This window comes from Muscardinus avellanarius, assembly GCF_963383645.1.
Source record: "Muscardinus avellanarius genome assembly, chromosome: 6".
Lineage (NCBI taxonomy): Eukaryota > Metazoa > Chordata > Mammalia > Rodentia > Gliridae > Muscardinus > Muscardinus avellanarius.
In genome coordinates, this window is record NC_137791.1 from 82,068,752 (window position 1) to 82,086,422 (window position 17,671).

The 17,671-nt window shown below is 38.3% G+C and overlaps 1 protein-coding gene across 3 annotated transcripts in view; it reads right to left on the reverse strand.

Annotated features, from left to right (window-relative positions):
• Positions 1-17,671, reverse strand: part of RUFY3 (RUN and FYVE domain containing 3) — a gene marked incomplete at both ends in the record, with an annotated part of 68,004 nt that overhangs the window by 20,797 nt on the left and 29,536 nt on the right. For all 3 annotated transcript variants that reach the window (XM_080697643.1, XM_080697645.1, XM_080697644.1), the window contains 9 exons: positions 389-472; positions 1,635-1,727; positions 3,290-3,359; positions 5,974-6,039; positions 8,329-8,390; positions 10,492-10,615; positions 13,151-13,252; positions 15,122-15,239; positions 16,619-16,792. In XM_080697643.1, the coding sequence (XP_080553769.1) occupies positions 389-472; positions 1,635-1,727; positions 3,290-3,359; positions 5,974-6,039; positions 8,329-8,390; positions 10,492-10,615; positions 13,151-13,252; positions 15,122-15,239; positions 16,619-16,792 (893 nt within the window). The remainder of the gene's footprint in view (positions 1-388; positions 473-1,634; positions 1,728-3,289; positions 3,360-5,973; positions 6,040-8,328; positions 8,391-10,491; positions 10,616-13,150; positions 13,253-15,121; positions 15,240-16,618; positions 16,793-17,671) is intronic.

Below are 17,671 nucleotides of genomic sequence, written 5' to 3' on the forward strand. Positions count from 1 at the left end.
AGATCAAGAATCAACTCAAATAAAAGCTAAAAGTAAGAGTATATATCAATATTTATGGTTATTAGTAAGGGGAAGAGGAGCTGCCTCATCTAAGGAGACAGCTCAGAATCTTTGCAGAAATGAGACCTGAGGTAGGACACATAGTTTAAACAAGTGGTTTTACATACTTAATATTCCAATAATACAAACTGTAAAAGCAGAAAAGGAGTGATTGGCTAAAATCTTGCTGTTTTGAATAATCAGAAAATCGATTGAGAGAGCATTATAGAATCTATACAAAAGTGTAGAAGACTACTGATATTCCTGATACTAGTCTGTGAGACAAGACTTCTCGGCAGACCATCCCCTCTTCATGTTTCTGAACTATCAGAACGTAAGCAGCACTTACCAATCTTAACTGTGTCTCCTCCTTTAAATGTTTTCTTGCTTCACTTAGTGCTTGTCCTTCTGCAGTTCTGTCTTGCTTAGGGGCCTTGAAAATATACATAAAATCATGAGTATTTAAGGATTTAAATATCTAAAAAGCCGGGCATGGTGGCGCACGCTTGTAATCCCCACGCTTGGGAGGTGGAGACAGGAGGATCGCTCAGGTTCGAAGCCAGCCGCGCTGGCTTAAGAGACCCTGTTTCCAAATAAAAAGTAGAAAATAGGTCTGAGAGTGTAGCCCGGAGGTAGAAGGGCTTCCAGGAACCCCAATACCACCAAAAAAAAAATTTTTTTAAATTAAACAATTAAAAAAATAATCTATACAGAATTAGCAAGATACTACATTGCTACTTAATAAAGAAAAATGATGATACCTAAGCAGGCATGACAATAATGAAGACAGTAAAGAAATTGGAAGTCTAGTAAAATTTAAAAGCTTAAGCTATATTGGGAATTTCTTGTCACTTTACTTAAAATCCCCTAATAAGCACGCCTGTAATTCCAGTGCTTAGGAAGCCAAGCTAGAAGGATTGTAGGTTTCAGACTGGACTTAGCAACTTAGTGAGACCCTGTTTTAAAATAAAAAATAAAATAGGACTGGTGGTGTAAAGATATAATCTCCTTGAGTTCAACCCTCAATTGCCCCATATACACTACACACACAAATAAGTAAATAAAATATAAAATAAAAGAAGGGCTGGGGGTGTGGCTTAGAGGTCAAATGCCCCTAGGTTGAATGTCCACTATGAAAATAAGTAAATAAATAATTAAATAAATGATTAATAAAAACTAGTGGGGTATAACTCAGGGATAGAATGTTCTTGGGTTCAAACCCCAGTGTGTGTACCCATACACACACATAAACATTCACACACAGAAAAACAGAAAAATGGTACAAAAATAATAGTATATTTAATATCATAAACATCATTTAAATTTAGTTTAAATCACTAATACATAAAAACAAGAAGCTGACTTAGACTTTCTTGAAGTACCTGAACATTTGTAGGTGGCAGTGATGCCAGGAGCGTGTTGTGGTAAAGCAGCATAGTCCTCCCCTCACCTTTATCATGCACTCAATTATGTATGGAGTCTGATTCAAAGCAGTGTGCTTGTTCCATGCAGATGCTTGCCTCTCCTCTAGACTCCTCCCTATCGCTAACACACCGACATGCTCTCTATAAACACTTCATAGGTCTAAGGCTCACCTTCCGATTGGATTCCAATATGTAGGAACTTTCTTCTTTAACTCGTTCCATTTCTTCTTGCAAGGTAATAATCCTGTTGTTTGCAACTGCAAGCTGTTGGTAAAGTTTTAAGGACAATCTTTTATTCCTTTATTACCAGTATAAAATAGATTTATGATCTTTTAAAACATAATTTCTATGCATGAATACGCTTAGAAATAAAAAAAAAAGCTATCCATAACCTAACACAAATGTTCTTACAAGGAACTTAAGAGAAATATCTTTAATGTAGGCTAAATAAAAATTTTAAAAATCTCCCATTGCTGCTTTTATATGAAAACATTTTCTTTCTCATGCTCATGTTAATTAAAATATAGTTTACTTCAAGGATATTCTTATGGACAGCTTGTAAATACAATTAGTAAAAATCTACTAAGAAAGAGGCATTTAAAAATATAATTAAAATATTTGTCCTGAAGAAAAACTGATTAAATACTATATTCCTGACCAATGCTTTCAATGGATTTTAATTATACTATATTTATCTCACCATATATGATAAGACTATCATAACTAGAAACAGAAAAGATAAACTTGTTTGCAACCTGGATAATTTTACTTAAGAGTTTTCACAGAAACATCTAGTGCTATTAAAGGAAAAAATCTAGGTGGACGTGATGTAAAAATCTAGGTGGGTGCGTATATAATCCTAGTAAGACTCTCATCGATCTAAAAATTGGGCTGGGGGCATAGCTTGGAGCTAGAATGCCCCTGGATTCAATTCCCAGTACCAAAAATAAATGAATAAACAAACAAACATAAAAATAAAAAAATAAAGAAAAAAATCTGTAGTTTAGCTTTGGGCGAGTTAAGAGAAATGTCTTTATTAATCAGAAGTACTACACAAGGCCCTTTTATTTTAGCGCCTTTTCTAAGAGTTTTCATATATATATTCTCATTTGAACACCCTCATATGCCAGGCAGGGAACTGAACCTCACAGAGGTCAAGTGACTGACTCACTCAGGAGCACATGACAAGCAGCTGGACATGGAAGCAGGAGTTAACTCATCTCTGACCAGCGTTCTTTATCTTATCTATCCCACTGTACTCAGGAAAAAATAAGAGCACAGGGGTCAGGAGCTTGCCAGTCTAGAACACATAAATCCATGCCTGGCACATATAGCTATATATTATTTCTCCAGTAAATGATGAATGTCATGCTCTATGCTAAATATTTACTCTAGACTGGCTCAGACAAAACATTCACATAAAGCTGGGTATGGGAGCACACTCCTGGGATCCCAGTACCTGGAAACCTGAAAGAGGAGGAATGCAGGTTTGAGGCCAACCTCAGAAACGCAGCAACTGAGTGAGACCCCGTTTCAAAATAAAAAAATAAAAAAGGCCAGGGTATAGCTTGAAGGTAGAATCTCCAGTACAAAAAAAAAAAAAAAAAAAAAATCCACATTAAAGATACTCAGTTAGCCAGGTAGTATGTCTATGGAGTCCAACTGGGTAAAAGAAAACCAACTGACCAGTCAGAGCAAGGAGTTACGTACTATAGATATCTGAAAAGTTGAATCCTTCATTCCCAAGGTTACATAGAAATTATTAATTCTTTTAGTGAAAATTATGAAGCTTTATAGGTTGAGCAAAAGATTTCCAAAACACTTACCTCCTCTGTCAATTTAGTGTTGGATTTTTCTAATGCATCTACTTTAGTTTGAAGGTTGTTAACAGTAGCACTATCAAGAGAAGAAAAAAAACATAACGGTTTCTTGAAAAACAGAACAATATCCTGTACTTTACTTTTTTTTTTTTTTTTTTTTTTTTTTTGGGTGGTACTGGGGTTCCTGGAAGCCCTTCTACCTCTGGGCTTCACTCCCAGACCTATTTTTATATTTTTATTTAGAAACAGGGTCTCCTGCGCGCGGCTGGCTTCGAACCTGCGCGATCCTCCTGTCTCCACCTCCCAAGCGCGGGGATTACAAGCGTGCGCCACCACGCCCGGCATGTACTTTACTTTTTAAAATTCTTTTTAATTATTTATTTTTTTTGGTGGTACTGGGGGTAGAACCCAGGGGCTTTTGTACCTCCAGGCTATACTCCCAGACCTATTTTATACTTTATTTGGAAACAGGGTCTCACTAAGTTGCTGAGAGCCTCACTAAGTAGCTGAGGCTGGCTTCAAACCTGTGCGGTCCTCCTGTCTCAGCCTCCCAAGCGCGGGGATTACAAGCGTGCGCTGCCACGCCTGGCCTGTACATTCCTTTTTAAACATACATCACACTTATCATTGTCTAATGTCCACAATTTTTTTTTTTTTGCAGTACTGGGGCATTGAATCCAGGGGCATTCTACCTCCAAGCTATACCCTATTTATTTTTATTCTTGATTTTGAAACAGGGTTTCCCTAAATTGTGGAGTGCTTCTCTAAGTAGCTGAGGCTGGCCCCAAATCTGTGATCCTCCTGTCTCAGCCGCCCAAGTACTGAGATTACAAGCATGTGCCACCATACCTGGCTCTAGTTGCACTATTTATTTTTTCAACAGTTCTATGTGTCTGGTATCCCCAAATACAGGTAAAGAAACTAAGGCTGAAAAGAGTAAATAATAGAGTCATAATTTATATTTTATTGTCAGCTGTAATTGTATCTTTGCTTGGCTGATAACATAGTTTATTATAGTCATGATTCCTTCTTGGTTTCCAGAGAAAATAAATTTAAATTGTTCTTAAATTTGTTAGCTGAAGCCAAGACTTTTCAAAATCAATACTGGTATTAGAATAAGCACATTTTAAGTCTTAAATTAAAAATGGCTTTCAAGCTGGGCATGGTGGTGCACGCTTGTAATCCCGGCGCTTGGGAGGCTGAGACAGGAGGATCACACAGGTTCAAAGCCAGCTTCAGCTACTTAGTGAGGCTCTCAGCAACTTAGTGAGACCCTGTTTCCAAATAAAATATAAAATAGGTCTGGGAGTATAGCCTGGAGGTAGAAAGCCTCTGGGTTCCACCCCTAGTACCACACACACACACACACACACACACACACACACACACACAGGCTTTCAAAATAGAACTTATGAAACTTCAATAGGCAAGATAATAATGAATACATTATTTGTTTGAGTTATTCAGCAGTATTTTGCATAACAAGAACGACAAAGTCCTTGAGAATACCAGTAGTTCTTAGATTGGTCTCCTCAAGACAGGAAATTGTTTCATGTTTTAAAAAGTTCTAGCCAGCCGGGCATGGTGGTGCATGCTTGTAATCCCCACACTTGGGAGGCTCGTACAGATTCGAAGCCAGCCTCAGTTACTTAGTGAGGCTCTCAGCAACTTAGTGAGACCCTGTTTCCAAATGAAGTATAAAAAGAAAATAGGTCTGGGAATATATTCTGGAGGTAAAAAAAGCCCCTGGGTTCCACCCCCAGTACCACACACACACACACACACACACACAAGTTCTAGCCAGACTTGGTGGTGCACCCTCGTAATCCCAGCATTAGGGAGGTGGAGACCAAAGGATCGCATAGGTTCCAAGACAGCCTCAACTACTTAGTGAGGTCCTTTGCAACTCAGAGAGACCCTGTTTCAAACTAAAGAATAAAAAATAGGGGTGGGGTTGTTGCACAGAGGTTGAATGCCCCTGGGTTCCATCCCCAGTACCACTAAAAAAAAAAAAAAAAAAAAGTTCTGAAAATCCGTGGTGAGTACTTGGTAAATTAATGGTAGTGTTGGTGAAGAAAGGGTAAATTAATCCTATCAATTTAATGTATATGTGAGAAATGCAAGGGAAAAAGAGAGATAATTAATATAAAGGAATGAATGATTTACCCAACATCAATCCTAAAATATGTAGCTTTATCCACTGTATCTAGAGGGCTGCCAATTTCAACTCTGTCACATGTTTAAAAATTCTTAATTGAGCCGGGCGTGGTGGCGCACGCTTGTAATCCCCGCTCTTGGGAGGCAGAGACAGGAGGATCGCGCAGGTTCGAAGCCAGCTGCGCGCGCTGGTTTAGGAGACCCTGTTTCCAAATAAAAATGTAAAAATAGGTCTGGGAGTGTAGCCCGGAGGTAGAAGGGCTTCCAGGAACCCCAGTACCACCAAAAAAAAAAAAAAAATTCTAATTGAATGTATTTAATAACTAGCATTATAGTTTCATAATAATCTCATATTACTTTTTGCTAAAGGTCGTCGAAACGGTTAAATCTTATTAACCCAGTGCCTAGAAGGCAGAAATTCTACAAATGTTTGTTGAGTATTGTCTGAAATTATCTTAAGTGCTCATCATTTTACAATTCCCTTTTCTCCCAAAGAATCCCCAGTAAAGGAATATTATTTATTAATTCCTTACTTTAGATGTCTGTTGAGTTCTTCTACATAGTTCTTCTGGTCCAGAATTGCAGTAATCTGACCATCTCTGGGGGAAAGAGGCATCAGAAGTAAAATAAATAACTTTAGAAATACCCAAGGTTTTTCTTTTTACCTTATCTTTTCACCAAACATGAAAAGAAAACTGGGACACAGGCACACTGAACCAGATGACAGACTTGATATACAACGTTCAAGACTTGGATGGTTAAAAATGAAAAAAAAAAAAAAAAAAAAACCCACAAAAAACTACATTAATAAAGCCCTTGTTATAGCTTACAAATCTTGTGTGTGTGTGTGTGTGTGTGTGTGTGTGTGTGTGTGCGCGCGCGCGCGCGTGGTGCTGGGGATTGAGCCCAGGGGCATTCTATCATTGAGTTACACCCCCAGCCTGATTTATTTTTATTCTTTATTTTGAAACAGTGTCTCACTAAATTGCAAAGGGCCTCACTAAGTAGCTGAGGCTGTCTCAGCTATTCCCAAGTACTGGGAATAAGTGTGTGCTACCATGTCTGGCTCTATCGCTTACAAATCTCAATAATTTAGGTACTGGGATTATAAGTACCTAAATGCCACCTGTATAATATCAGTGGCACTTAAGGTTAAAAATATTCTTCTTGTAAGTTTACATATTTTTTAGCTTTACTAATATTATTGATAGCAACAAGTTTCCATGTATCATAGGAATTGAATTAAATTCACTCTAGTGTAATGAAATTGTTCCCAAAGGCTATAACATTTTCCTTTAAGTGCTATTTACATTCAAAGTATAAAGGTCAAGTGTTTATTATGACAAGAGAATATTAAAGAGTGGAAAAGGAGTTTCACTTAACCAAGTAATCTATAATAAGTACAAGTTCAATAGACTCTTCAGTTGAAGGATAAAATTAAGTCCACAAACTTATCCAACTATCAAAAGAATAAACGATACACTTTTTTTTTTTGTACTGGGGATTGAAACCAGAGTCATTCTACCTCTGAATGAGCTACACCCCAACCCTATTTAATTATTTTATTTATTTATGTTTACGTGGTATTGGGGATCAAACTCAGGGCTATACCTCCAGCCCTGTTGCTGAGAGGCTCACTATGTTGTAGAGGCTATCCTCAAAACTTTGATCACCTGTCTCATAGTACTGGGATTACAGCATGTGCTACTATGACCGCTATAACTGATGAGTCCTTTTAAAAAAAATTTTTTTTTTATGGTTTTGGAGATTGAATCCAGGGGCATTCTACCTCTAAGCTATATTCCTGGCCCTATTTTATTCTTTATTTTTGAAAAAGGGCCTCACTAAATTGGTGAAGCTGACGGCAAATCTGTGATCCCCCTATCTCAGCCTTTCAAGTACTAGGATTAAAAGCGTGTAGCACCATGATCAGCTAATACTCTTAAATATAATGTCCAAGGTTAAATCCATTGGAATAATTATGCTTTCGACTGCTAAATATATGAAGGTTATAAGGTATACTTCTGATCTCTAATCACAATACCATAATGAACTCTAAAATTTAAAATTTTGAATAATCCTAGACTTACAAAAAGAGGTGTAAAGGTTTTACAAAGTTCCCATGTACGTTTCACCTAGTTCTTGATAATGTTGTTATTATTATTATTACATTAATTTTTGGTGGCATTAGAGATAGAACCCAGAGTTAGAGCATTTTAACTCTGAGCCCTATTTTATTTTTATTTTGAAACAAGGTCTTGCTAGGTTGATGAAAATCTCACTATTTGCTGGGGCTGTTCTCGAATCTGCAATCCCTGTCTCAGCTTCCCAAGTACTGGGGTTAAAAGCATGTACTACCATGCTCAGCTATTAAATGTCACTTTAAGAGATGGAAAATTAAATTTTTTAAATAATTTTTTGCCCCTGAATCACATAGCAGGAAAATCAACTTTCAGTTTTATTAATTTTTTTATTTTTTATTTTGTGGGTCTAGGGATGGAACCCAGCGGCATTTGACCTCTGAGCTACAACTCCTGCCCTATTTTTCATTCTTTATTTTAAAATAATTTGATATATTTCATTCTTTATTTTGAAACCGGGCCTCACTAAGTAGCTGAGGCTGTCCCCGAAACGTGATCCTCTGGTCTCAGCCTCCCAAATGCTGGGATTACAAGCGTGTACCACCACACCCGGCTCAGAGTTTTAAAATAGGTATTTTTGGTAAAGTTTTACTAAAGCTTTATTATCAGAAACTCTTTCAGCAAGTCTGTTGAATCAGTATTGTTACAAAATTTAAATACTACTCTGTGTGTGTGTGTGTGTGTGTGTGTGTGTGTGTATAATTCTATATCAGAGAAAAGAAGAAATGTAATTTTCTTTGTACATACCCTTCACTACCTTTACTACTGCTCCCATCCTTGAGATACATTGAAAAATCTATAACTCCAACCTACAGAGAGAATTTTCAGAATACAAAATTAGATACTTTTTCCAGTGCATAAAACAATATCTTTCTAGGCACTCAAAATATAGTCATGACAACTACCAGAAATTTACAATGAAAATTCAATTTTTTTTTTGGTAGTACTAGGGATTGAGACCAGGGCCTTATGTATGCTGGGAAAGTGGTCTACCACTGAGCTACATTCCAAGGCCTTAATGCTTTACTTCAAATATAATTTTAAAAAATTGATATGAGTTAGAAATAACTAACCAAGATTAAATCAATAGGACTGAAACATTAGATCATAAATTGAGGCAGTCAATAGAATCACTATTATTTACCCCAATATGATGTATGAATATAATGCACCAATAAAAAATTTAAAAAAGAATCAGTATTAAATAAGTTTTAAAGTTTCTTTCTTTTACTTATTTCAGGTATTCTTCTACTGAGTTTCTCTTTACTTTTAGGAGCAACTTTTTAAAAGTTTCAATTATAAAAATAATGCACATTCCCCTGAAGAAGTTTCAGAGCATATAGAAAAACAAAAGTAATATGAACCACCCATAATCTCAATCATCACCCCCAACCCCATGACCATGGCTAGCATTTTGGTGTCTGCTTTTTCCCTCTCCCCACCTTTTGTTTGGTACTAGGAAATTGAACCCAGGGGGCATTCTACCTCTAAGATATACCCCCAGCCCTAGTTTTTATTCTTTATTTTGAAACAGAGTCTCACTAAGTTGCAGAGGACCTTAATAAGTAGCTGAGTTTGGCCTTGAAACTGCAATCCCCCTGTCTCAGCCTCCCAACTACTGGGATTACAAATGTGTGCCATCACACCTGGCATTGGTGTCTGCTTTTTCAAACTTTCATTTATGTACATATCTTTATTTTTCAAGAGTAACATTTCATCCTTTAGCTTTTTTCCAGTTTGAACTCCTTTCAATTTTTCCAGAATAAACACTAACAGCAATGTGTCATGGTATTTCCTACAGAAGGGGTGAGATATACTCAGAGCGAGAGCAACATCTTTATTCATGGGCACTTAGCCTGTATAGGGCTTGCTTGCTTTAAGAGCATTGCCTAGATGGGCGTGGTGGCACACGTTTGTAATCTCCGTGCTTGAGAGGCTGAGACAGGAGGATCGCGCAGGTTCGAAGCCAGCCTCAGCTACTTAGTGGGGCTCTCAGCAACTTAGTGAGACTGTTTCCAAATAAAATATAAAAAATAGGGCTGAGAGTATAGCCCGGAGGTAGAAAGCCTCTGGGTTCCACCCCTAGTACCACTAAAATAAAATAAAATAAAATAAAATAAAATAAAATAAGCATTGCATGCATTAGTTCCTTTAGTCCTCATAACAACCCCCTTAAATACTCTTTTAAAATCCCTATATTATATCAAAGAATCTGAAGCTCCAAGAAACTTAGGAACTACAAAATATACTAGTTAAAAAATGAGAAAGACAGAATTTGAAACTAAGCAGTTTGGCTTCGGCCTTCATTCTTAACTACCATGTTATACTGAATACATACATACATATATATACACACATATGTACGTGTATGTGTATATATATGTATGTATATACATATTTATTTATTTAAAAGGAATTGCAACCAAAACAAGAATGTGAAAAATATTCTAGAAGACAAAATCTAATTTTTTATACACACATCAAAAATTTTAAAAATTCCTTTTTTTTTTTTTTTTGCGGTACTAAGGATGGAACCCAGGGACATTCTACCTTTAGCTACACCTTCAGCCCTAATTTCTTTTTTTTGGGGGGGGGGGTTTGGTGATGAAACCCAGGGGCAATCGACCTCCGAGCTACACCCCCTGCCCTATTTTTTATTTATTTTGAAACAGGGTCTCACTGAGCTGCAAAGGGCCTCACTAAGTAGCTGAGGCTGTCCGTGAACTACGGTCTCAGCCTCCCAAATGCTAGAATTACAAGTGTGTGCCACCATGCCCGACAGGAAATTCCATTTCTAACTCAGAATTTCCTCTAACTTACATATAACTGAGCCAATACAAATCCTGAGATAACAACTCAGAGTTTGGTTAAATGCTCATTTGGTTAAATGAGCTTTTTTTTTTTCCATACCTGAGAGTCCAAATCCTCTCCTTTCATACAGAAATTGGCATCAATGACGTTCAGACCCACCAAAAGACCAGCAATTATAGCTCCTTCTTCTTCCATCATGAGGGCGTTAGGTTCATAAAATTCACTGTAAGAGAAATACAGAATATTATAGTCTAATAAAACCTAAAAAATCCAGTGATTCAATCATGAAGCAAAGAGAAAAACATCTGCCTCATGGTTGAATCTATGATAATAGTAAAAATTTTTTAAAAAGGCTTTGATAACTACTTTCAGCAACAAATGCATGAATAAATTCTTTAGACAACAGGTAGCCTGGCTGAAGAAAAATGTGATCAGAATGATATTGCGGTTGAGGTGGTTATTAGACTTTTCTGATGTATTTATATTTGTAATACATCATGGAATAATTTGTGTGGGGTGTGTATGTGTGTGTGTGTGTTTTACTGAGGATTGAACCCAGTGGTGGTCTATCTCTGAAGACCTTTTTACTTTTATTTCGAAAGAGGATACCTCTAAGTTATTAAGTGTTAGCCTGGAACCTATGATTCTCCTGTCTCAGCCTCCTAAGTACTGGAATTTCAAGAGTGCACTCAGCTTCCATGGGATAATTTTGCAATCTTTTATACAATTTAAAAGTTTGGTTTTAGTCGGGCGTGGTGGCGCACGCTTGTAGTCCCTGCACTTGGGAGGCAGAGACAGGAGGATCGCGCTGGTTTGAAGCCAGATGTGCTGGCTTAAGAGACCCTGTTTCCAAATAAAAAAGTATAAAATAGGTCTGGGAGTGTAGCCTGGAAGTAGAAGGGTTTCCAGGGACCCCAGTACCACCAAAAACAAAACAAAAATAAAAACAAAAACTTTAAGAAATCATTTCCTTTTTTTGTTTAGCAAAATCACTTTTCTCTACAGAAAAAAAAAAACAGAAGCACCCATATGATCTCCAAAGGGGTTGAAACCAGAGAACTACAGTAACATATGTATACCCATGTTCATAGCAGCACAATTTGTAGTAGCCAAAATATGGAACCAACCTAGGTCTCTATCAACAGATGAATAAATTACAAAATTATGGAAAATACACACAATGGAATTCTACTCGTTATAAAGAAGAACAAAATCAGGTCATTCGCAAGAAGATGGAAAGACCAGGAGAACATTATGTTAAGTGAGATCAGCCAAGCACAGAAAGAGAAGGGACTTATGTTCTCTTTAATATGCCCAAACTAGGGAGTATTAGAAATACCAGAGGGACTTCAGATAATGGAGGGGAAACCTCAGCAAAGCTAGAATGGAAGGGTAGGAGAGGAAGGCTGAGGTTGATTAATGGAGGAGCTACATCCGAATAAGTGTAAATGTATGAATGCAGCATGGTCAACCTGGACACTCACTGTTGGGAAGGGGGGAAGGGAAAGGGGGGGAGGGGAGATGGCACCAAGCACAGTCTGAATGTATGCCATTTTTAATATTTTCCACATAAAAATAAAAATAAATAAAAAAGAAACACAGCTGGGCATGGTGGTGCACACTTGTAATCCCCGCGCTTGGGAGGCTGAGACAGGAGGATCGCGCTGGTTCGGAGCCAGCCTCCGTGGCTTAAGAGACCCTGTTTCCACATAAAAAAGTTAAAAAATAGGTCTGGGAGTGTAGCCCGTGGGAGTGTAGCCGGAGGTAGAAGGGCTTCCAGGAACCCCAGTACCACCAAAAAAAAAAAAAAAAAGAAACACTTCAAATAATACTATAAAAAATAGAAGTAAACAAAAGACACACCCAAGAAACTAATTCTATCCACTAATCACCTGTTAAAACTTTGATAAACAACTTTTCAGGTAATTTATGTAGACAAATACTGTGAGACACTAAAAACGGCTTATACCATGACAATTAACTTGAAAATTATTTTTGGCTTAACAGTATCTCTGTTTCAATAAATAATACTCAGCCGGGCGTGGTGGCGCACGCTTGTAATTCCAGCATTAGGGAGGCTGAGACTGGAGGATCACGGTTTGGACAGCCTCAGCTACTTAGTGAGGCCCCCCGCAACTTTGTCAGACTCTGTTTTAAAATAAAGAATAAAAAATAAGGCAGGGGGTGTAGCTCGGAGGTCGAATGCCCCTGGGTTCCGTCCTGAGACCAGCAAGAAAATAAATAAATAATACTCTACAACTTTGTTTATACTGGTTTTATAACATCACACTGTATAGATGTATTATATACTTTCTTGGCCCCAACCATCTTTTCTTTAGCCAACCCCTTCCTGAAACAGGCTGTTTTGAGCTTTTATCACTAAAAATCCCATAGAGTTTGCTTTGTTTTTCCTACTCTATAATCTATTGGGAATTGTTTCTTGTGTTACATTTTAATCTAATGCCACATGACGACTTCTTACTAAGCCTGGGCACAAGATATGGTGTCAAAGGGCTCTCCTGTTTTTTGGAGGTGTTAAATTTTGGCATGGCCTGCAAAGGACCATATATGCCATAGACGGCATAAAACACCTATTGGAACAACATGCGTGTGACCTGTGGCAGAATGTATTAGTGAACTTGTCATGAGTCACAAAATATGAGCTTCTGTCCTATAGAAATGGAAAATGCATATGGTTCACCTTTGTATGATATAGAACATACCAAGGGAAAAAGGTTCACAAAAGAGGTGCTCATACCTGAGAAGTTCCTTCTTATTGATTAAGGCTTTCATATATTCTGAAAGTTTCTTTTGCATTAATGCCAAACGAAGCCAGGCTCTTCCTCTGCCTACTGGTGTCCTACAGGAGCACAACAATACATTGATTAAAAACACAAGTAATAGAGGCAGGGAGCACACTGGAGAAGATTCAGCTGCTCTTGACATTTTAACAAGCACACGGAGGGCTCCTCACTAGCAGGCCCAATACATCCTCATGCAGGGAATTCTGCATGGCACAGTGATGAGACCCAGGGGTGTGTTTGGGACAAATTCTCTTGTAAAGCTTTAATTACTGAATGTAACTGCAGTGTGAAGACAAAACTTCTGCCAAGTCAAACTAAAAATGTTCCATCCGATTAGTATTGATAGATCCTCCTAAATTTAGTGCTGATTATACAAATACTCAAATAGTAATGTGGACACATAATTTAAGCCTCTGATTAAATTTAACCAACTTCATTTCAGAGGGTGATCACTACTCCTTTTCAGGTTTTAAGGCAGGCCGTAGGTCCTGGTTCCTGAGGTTCATTTAAAAACTGTTTTCATCTTGGCTCTTGAATGCCATTGATTTTCTCCCCCTCTATATCAAGCTGGCACAACACTGCCCTAGATCACTCACTGTCACAGCGCTTTGGTTTTTTTTTTTTTTGTGGTACTAGGGATTGGAACCTAGGGCATTCTACTTCTGAACAATACACCCAGATCTTTTTATTTTAAAATAGGGTCTCACTTAGTTGTGGAGGGGCTCATTAAGTTACTAAGGCTATAGCCTTGAACCTGTGATCTTCCTGTTTGAGTTGCACAAGTATTGGGATTATGAGTACGCATCACCACTCCTGGCCACACGGCCTTTAAAAAAGAAGAGAGCCTGGAGTGGTGGTGCATGTTTGTAATCCCAGGATTTGGGAAGCTAAGACAGGAGGATTGCAGCTTCAAGACCAGCCTCAGCAATTCACTGAAGCTCTCCACAACTTAGCAAGACCTTGTTTTAAAATAAAAAATAAGAGCTGGGCGTGGTGGCGTATGCTTGTAATCCCGGCACTTGGGAGGCTGAGACAGGAGGATTGCGAGGTTCGAAGGCAGCCTCAGCTACTTAGTGAGACCTTGTTTCCAAATAAAATAAATAATAGGTCTGAGAGTGTAGTCCTGAGGTAGAAAGTTCCTGGGTTCTATCCCAGTAGCACACACACACACACACACAAAAAAAAAATAAAATAAATAAAAATAAAAATAAAACTGAGCTGGAGGTATAGCTAAAAGGTATAACATGTCCCTGGGTTCAATCCCCATTACCACACAAACACAAAGAAAAAGAAAAAAAGAAAAAAGAAAAGAAAAGAAAGATGTCGATCTGGGGATGTGGCTCAGTAGTAAAGCACTTTGCCTAGTATGTGTGAGTCTCTGAGTTCAATCCCTACTACGAGAGAGAAAGAGAGGAAAGAGACAGAGAAAGAGAGAAGGAGAGAAGAAAAAAAGAGTGTGTGTGTATTTGTGTGTGTGTGTGTGTGTGTGTGTGTGTGTGTGTGTGTGTGTTTTAAGACTGGGATTGGACTCAGGGGCATTCTACCTCAGAGCTACACCCACCTCTGGCCCTATTTTCATTTTTACTGAACTAGGATCTCACTAGGTTGCCGAGGGCTTGGCTAAATTGCTGAGGCTGACCTCAAACCTGTGATCCTCACTCCTGTCTCAGCCTGAGATTACAAGTACGCACCACCATGCTCGACTAAGCTTTGGTATTTTTTAACATGAAGCCAACCACTCTTAAACCACTTTTCTTAAAATTCTATGTATTAGTTCTCTCATGTCAGTGTCTACTCATAACATTACTATGCTCCATGTATTGTTATACAAAACAATTATGGACATTATTATCTTCAGTCTATCACTTTTCAAAGAGAAAAGAAAAATGTTGCTCTTGATAAACAGAATTCAAGTTTAGACTTACTTGAGTCCTGGAAGATCTTTAACACTTGCTGTTATCTCTGCAGCTTCTGGAACAAGTTTTTCTACCAGTTCGAGAGGGCCCCAGAAGGATTTATTTTGTCCAAGAAATGTTTTCTTGGCTAAGGCAACAAAAACAAAGCAGTGTTTTACTATTCTTTATAGTATAATATAGTATTACTTCACTACACACACACATACTTCTTCCATCCATTTAATGTCCTTTTCAGGCGGTCCCATCCTAGGTTATTAGACAATTTGAAAATTATTTATGCTTTCAGAACACATAAATTTTATGAAAAAAAAAAAAACTTCTCTACTTCCCAAGGTTCAGTCCTTCCTTTTCCAGAAAGAATATGTGGCTTAGCCATATAATAACACATTTTAATAATTTAGGACTTAAAACCCTGTGGTATTAGTGAAAACAGTCCAGTGGAAAAGATCATGTTTCTCAAACTGAATACTGAAAAGGGAGGAAGAGCAAGTCCAGGTCCTGCCTCAAAAGCTTTTTGTTGCTGGGTACAGAAGTGCATGCTTGTAATCCCAGTACTCAGGAGGCTGAGATGGGAGGATTCCATGTTCAAGGACAGCCTCAGCAACTTATTGAGATTCTCAGTAATGTAGGGAGATCTTGTTTCAAAATAAAAAGGGCTGGGGATACATAGAGCTCAGAGGTAAAATGCCCCTGGGTTCAATTCTCAGGACTAAAAAGAAAAGTAGAAAAAGGTTTTGGTTGAGTGGGAAGAGCAATGAAGCAATAGCCAGGAGACCTGAGTTTCTGCACCTGCTCTGTCCCTCACTGTGTGGCCCTGGGCAAGTTGTGTCTCATTACCAGCAGGCCTATTTTCCCTTTTAATTGCATGGAACTATTAGCTTTAATTGTTTTTCTTTTGTTTGTTTTTGTAGTAGTAGGGATGGAACCCAGGAGTCTTCTACTTTTGGGCTACACCCCAGCCCTACTTTGTATTATATTTGGATACAAAATCTTGCTAATTTGCCGAGGCTGACTTAAATCTGTAATCCTTCTGTCTCAGCCTTCCAAGTGCTGAGATTATAGACATGTACTACCATGCCCTGCATGGCTTTAATTACAAAAATCTGTATTTTTTAAGCCCTGTAAGTCTTTTAAGCCAACCACACCCTGCTCCCATACAGGTTGTATTCCAATGGATCAATATTATTAATTCAAGCCTCTTATTCTGTGGCTCCACAACAAATGCTTTCTTTTTGACTATGTATTACTAAGAAGCAGCTGCATGTACATTTGCATTGTTTGTTTTTTTTTTTTCCTTGTAGTACTGGGGATGGAATCCAGGGGCATTCTACCTCTGAGCTACACCTCCAGCCCTGTTTTTAATTCTTTATTTTAAAACAGGGTTTCACTAAATTGCAGAGGGCCTCACTAAGTAGCTAAGTTTGTATGCATAATTCCATCCTCCTGCCTCAGCCTCCTAAGTACTGGTATTACAACATGGGCCACCACGCCTGGCTCACAGCCCACCTTTCAAGCCATGTTTCAGACAGTGTTCCATCACCACGAAGAATTGCTGCAAGGGTGCATAGTCAGAGTCCAGAGTCCTTCCCAGGTTCAGAGCAGATTCAATCAAACCCTTGATACTCAGCTTGGCCATGTTCATCAGGTTCATACGTTCATTAGCCATGAGATAATTTGGATCTGCAGCCAAAGAAGGAGAGGATGAAGCCTGGTTACTGGCGGAATAGTACATCATAAAATTTCAGCATAATTTCACCATGTTGACATCTGCACTGATTGTAGAAAATCAATGGTAGGTAAGATTGTTGGTCACTTGTAAGGAAACAAGGAAGTGGCACCACACTATACTATTGATTTCTTCTTGGTTATGTACTTGCTGTGAAGAAAAAGATGTCAGTTTCTCTTAAGATCAACCTGAAGTGGTAAAAGTCAATGATATTATCAACTCTTAAGCCTTAAGTATGGCCTGTCCTCTCACGACACCTCCGCCACCACCCACTGGGCACCCATCACAGCTCACTACTGTGCCGCCTGCACACCGCTCTCTGCTCCACTCTTCTCTGCTCCTCATTCTCCACAGCTTATAAAGTGCTCAAAAAAGCCAATGTAGGAAAAAATGATAAAGTGCTAAAAAAAACTGTTCCAAATATATTGCATTATTAGTATGTGGCACTAGCACTTATCCAGGAGCTCACCACTTCACACATTGGAGCTGGCCCTCTTCAAAATGCTGTAGAGAGAAGATACTGAGAGAGTGAAGCCTCAACTGCTCTGTCCCAATTCACTGTGTGACCCTGGGCAAGTCACAGCACATTCTATGCTTATCAAAGAGTTGTCACTGGCCCCTGTGCACAGCCACCCATCAATGACAAAGCAAGTCAAAATCCATTTGTCCAACTCCAACCCCTTTGCTCTTGAGCACTATAGTTTATATAAGTGAATTGATGACTCCAGAAAACATTTGCCCTTTCCTCCAGATAATTATTTTATATGATTACTTTATTTACTTTTATTATATGGCTATCATTTAAGTATTCTTTTTTTGTGTGGTACTGGGGA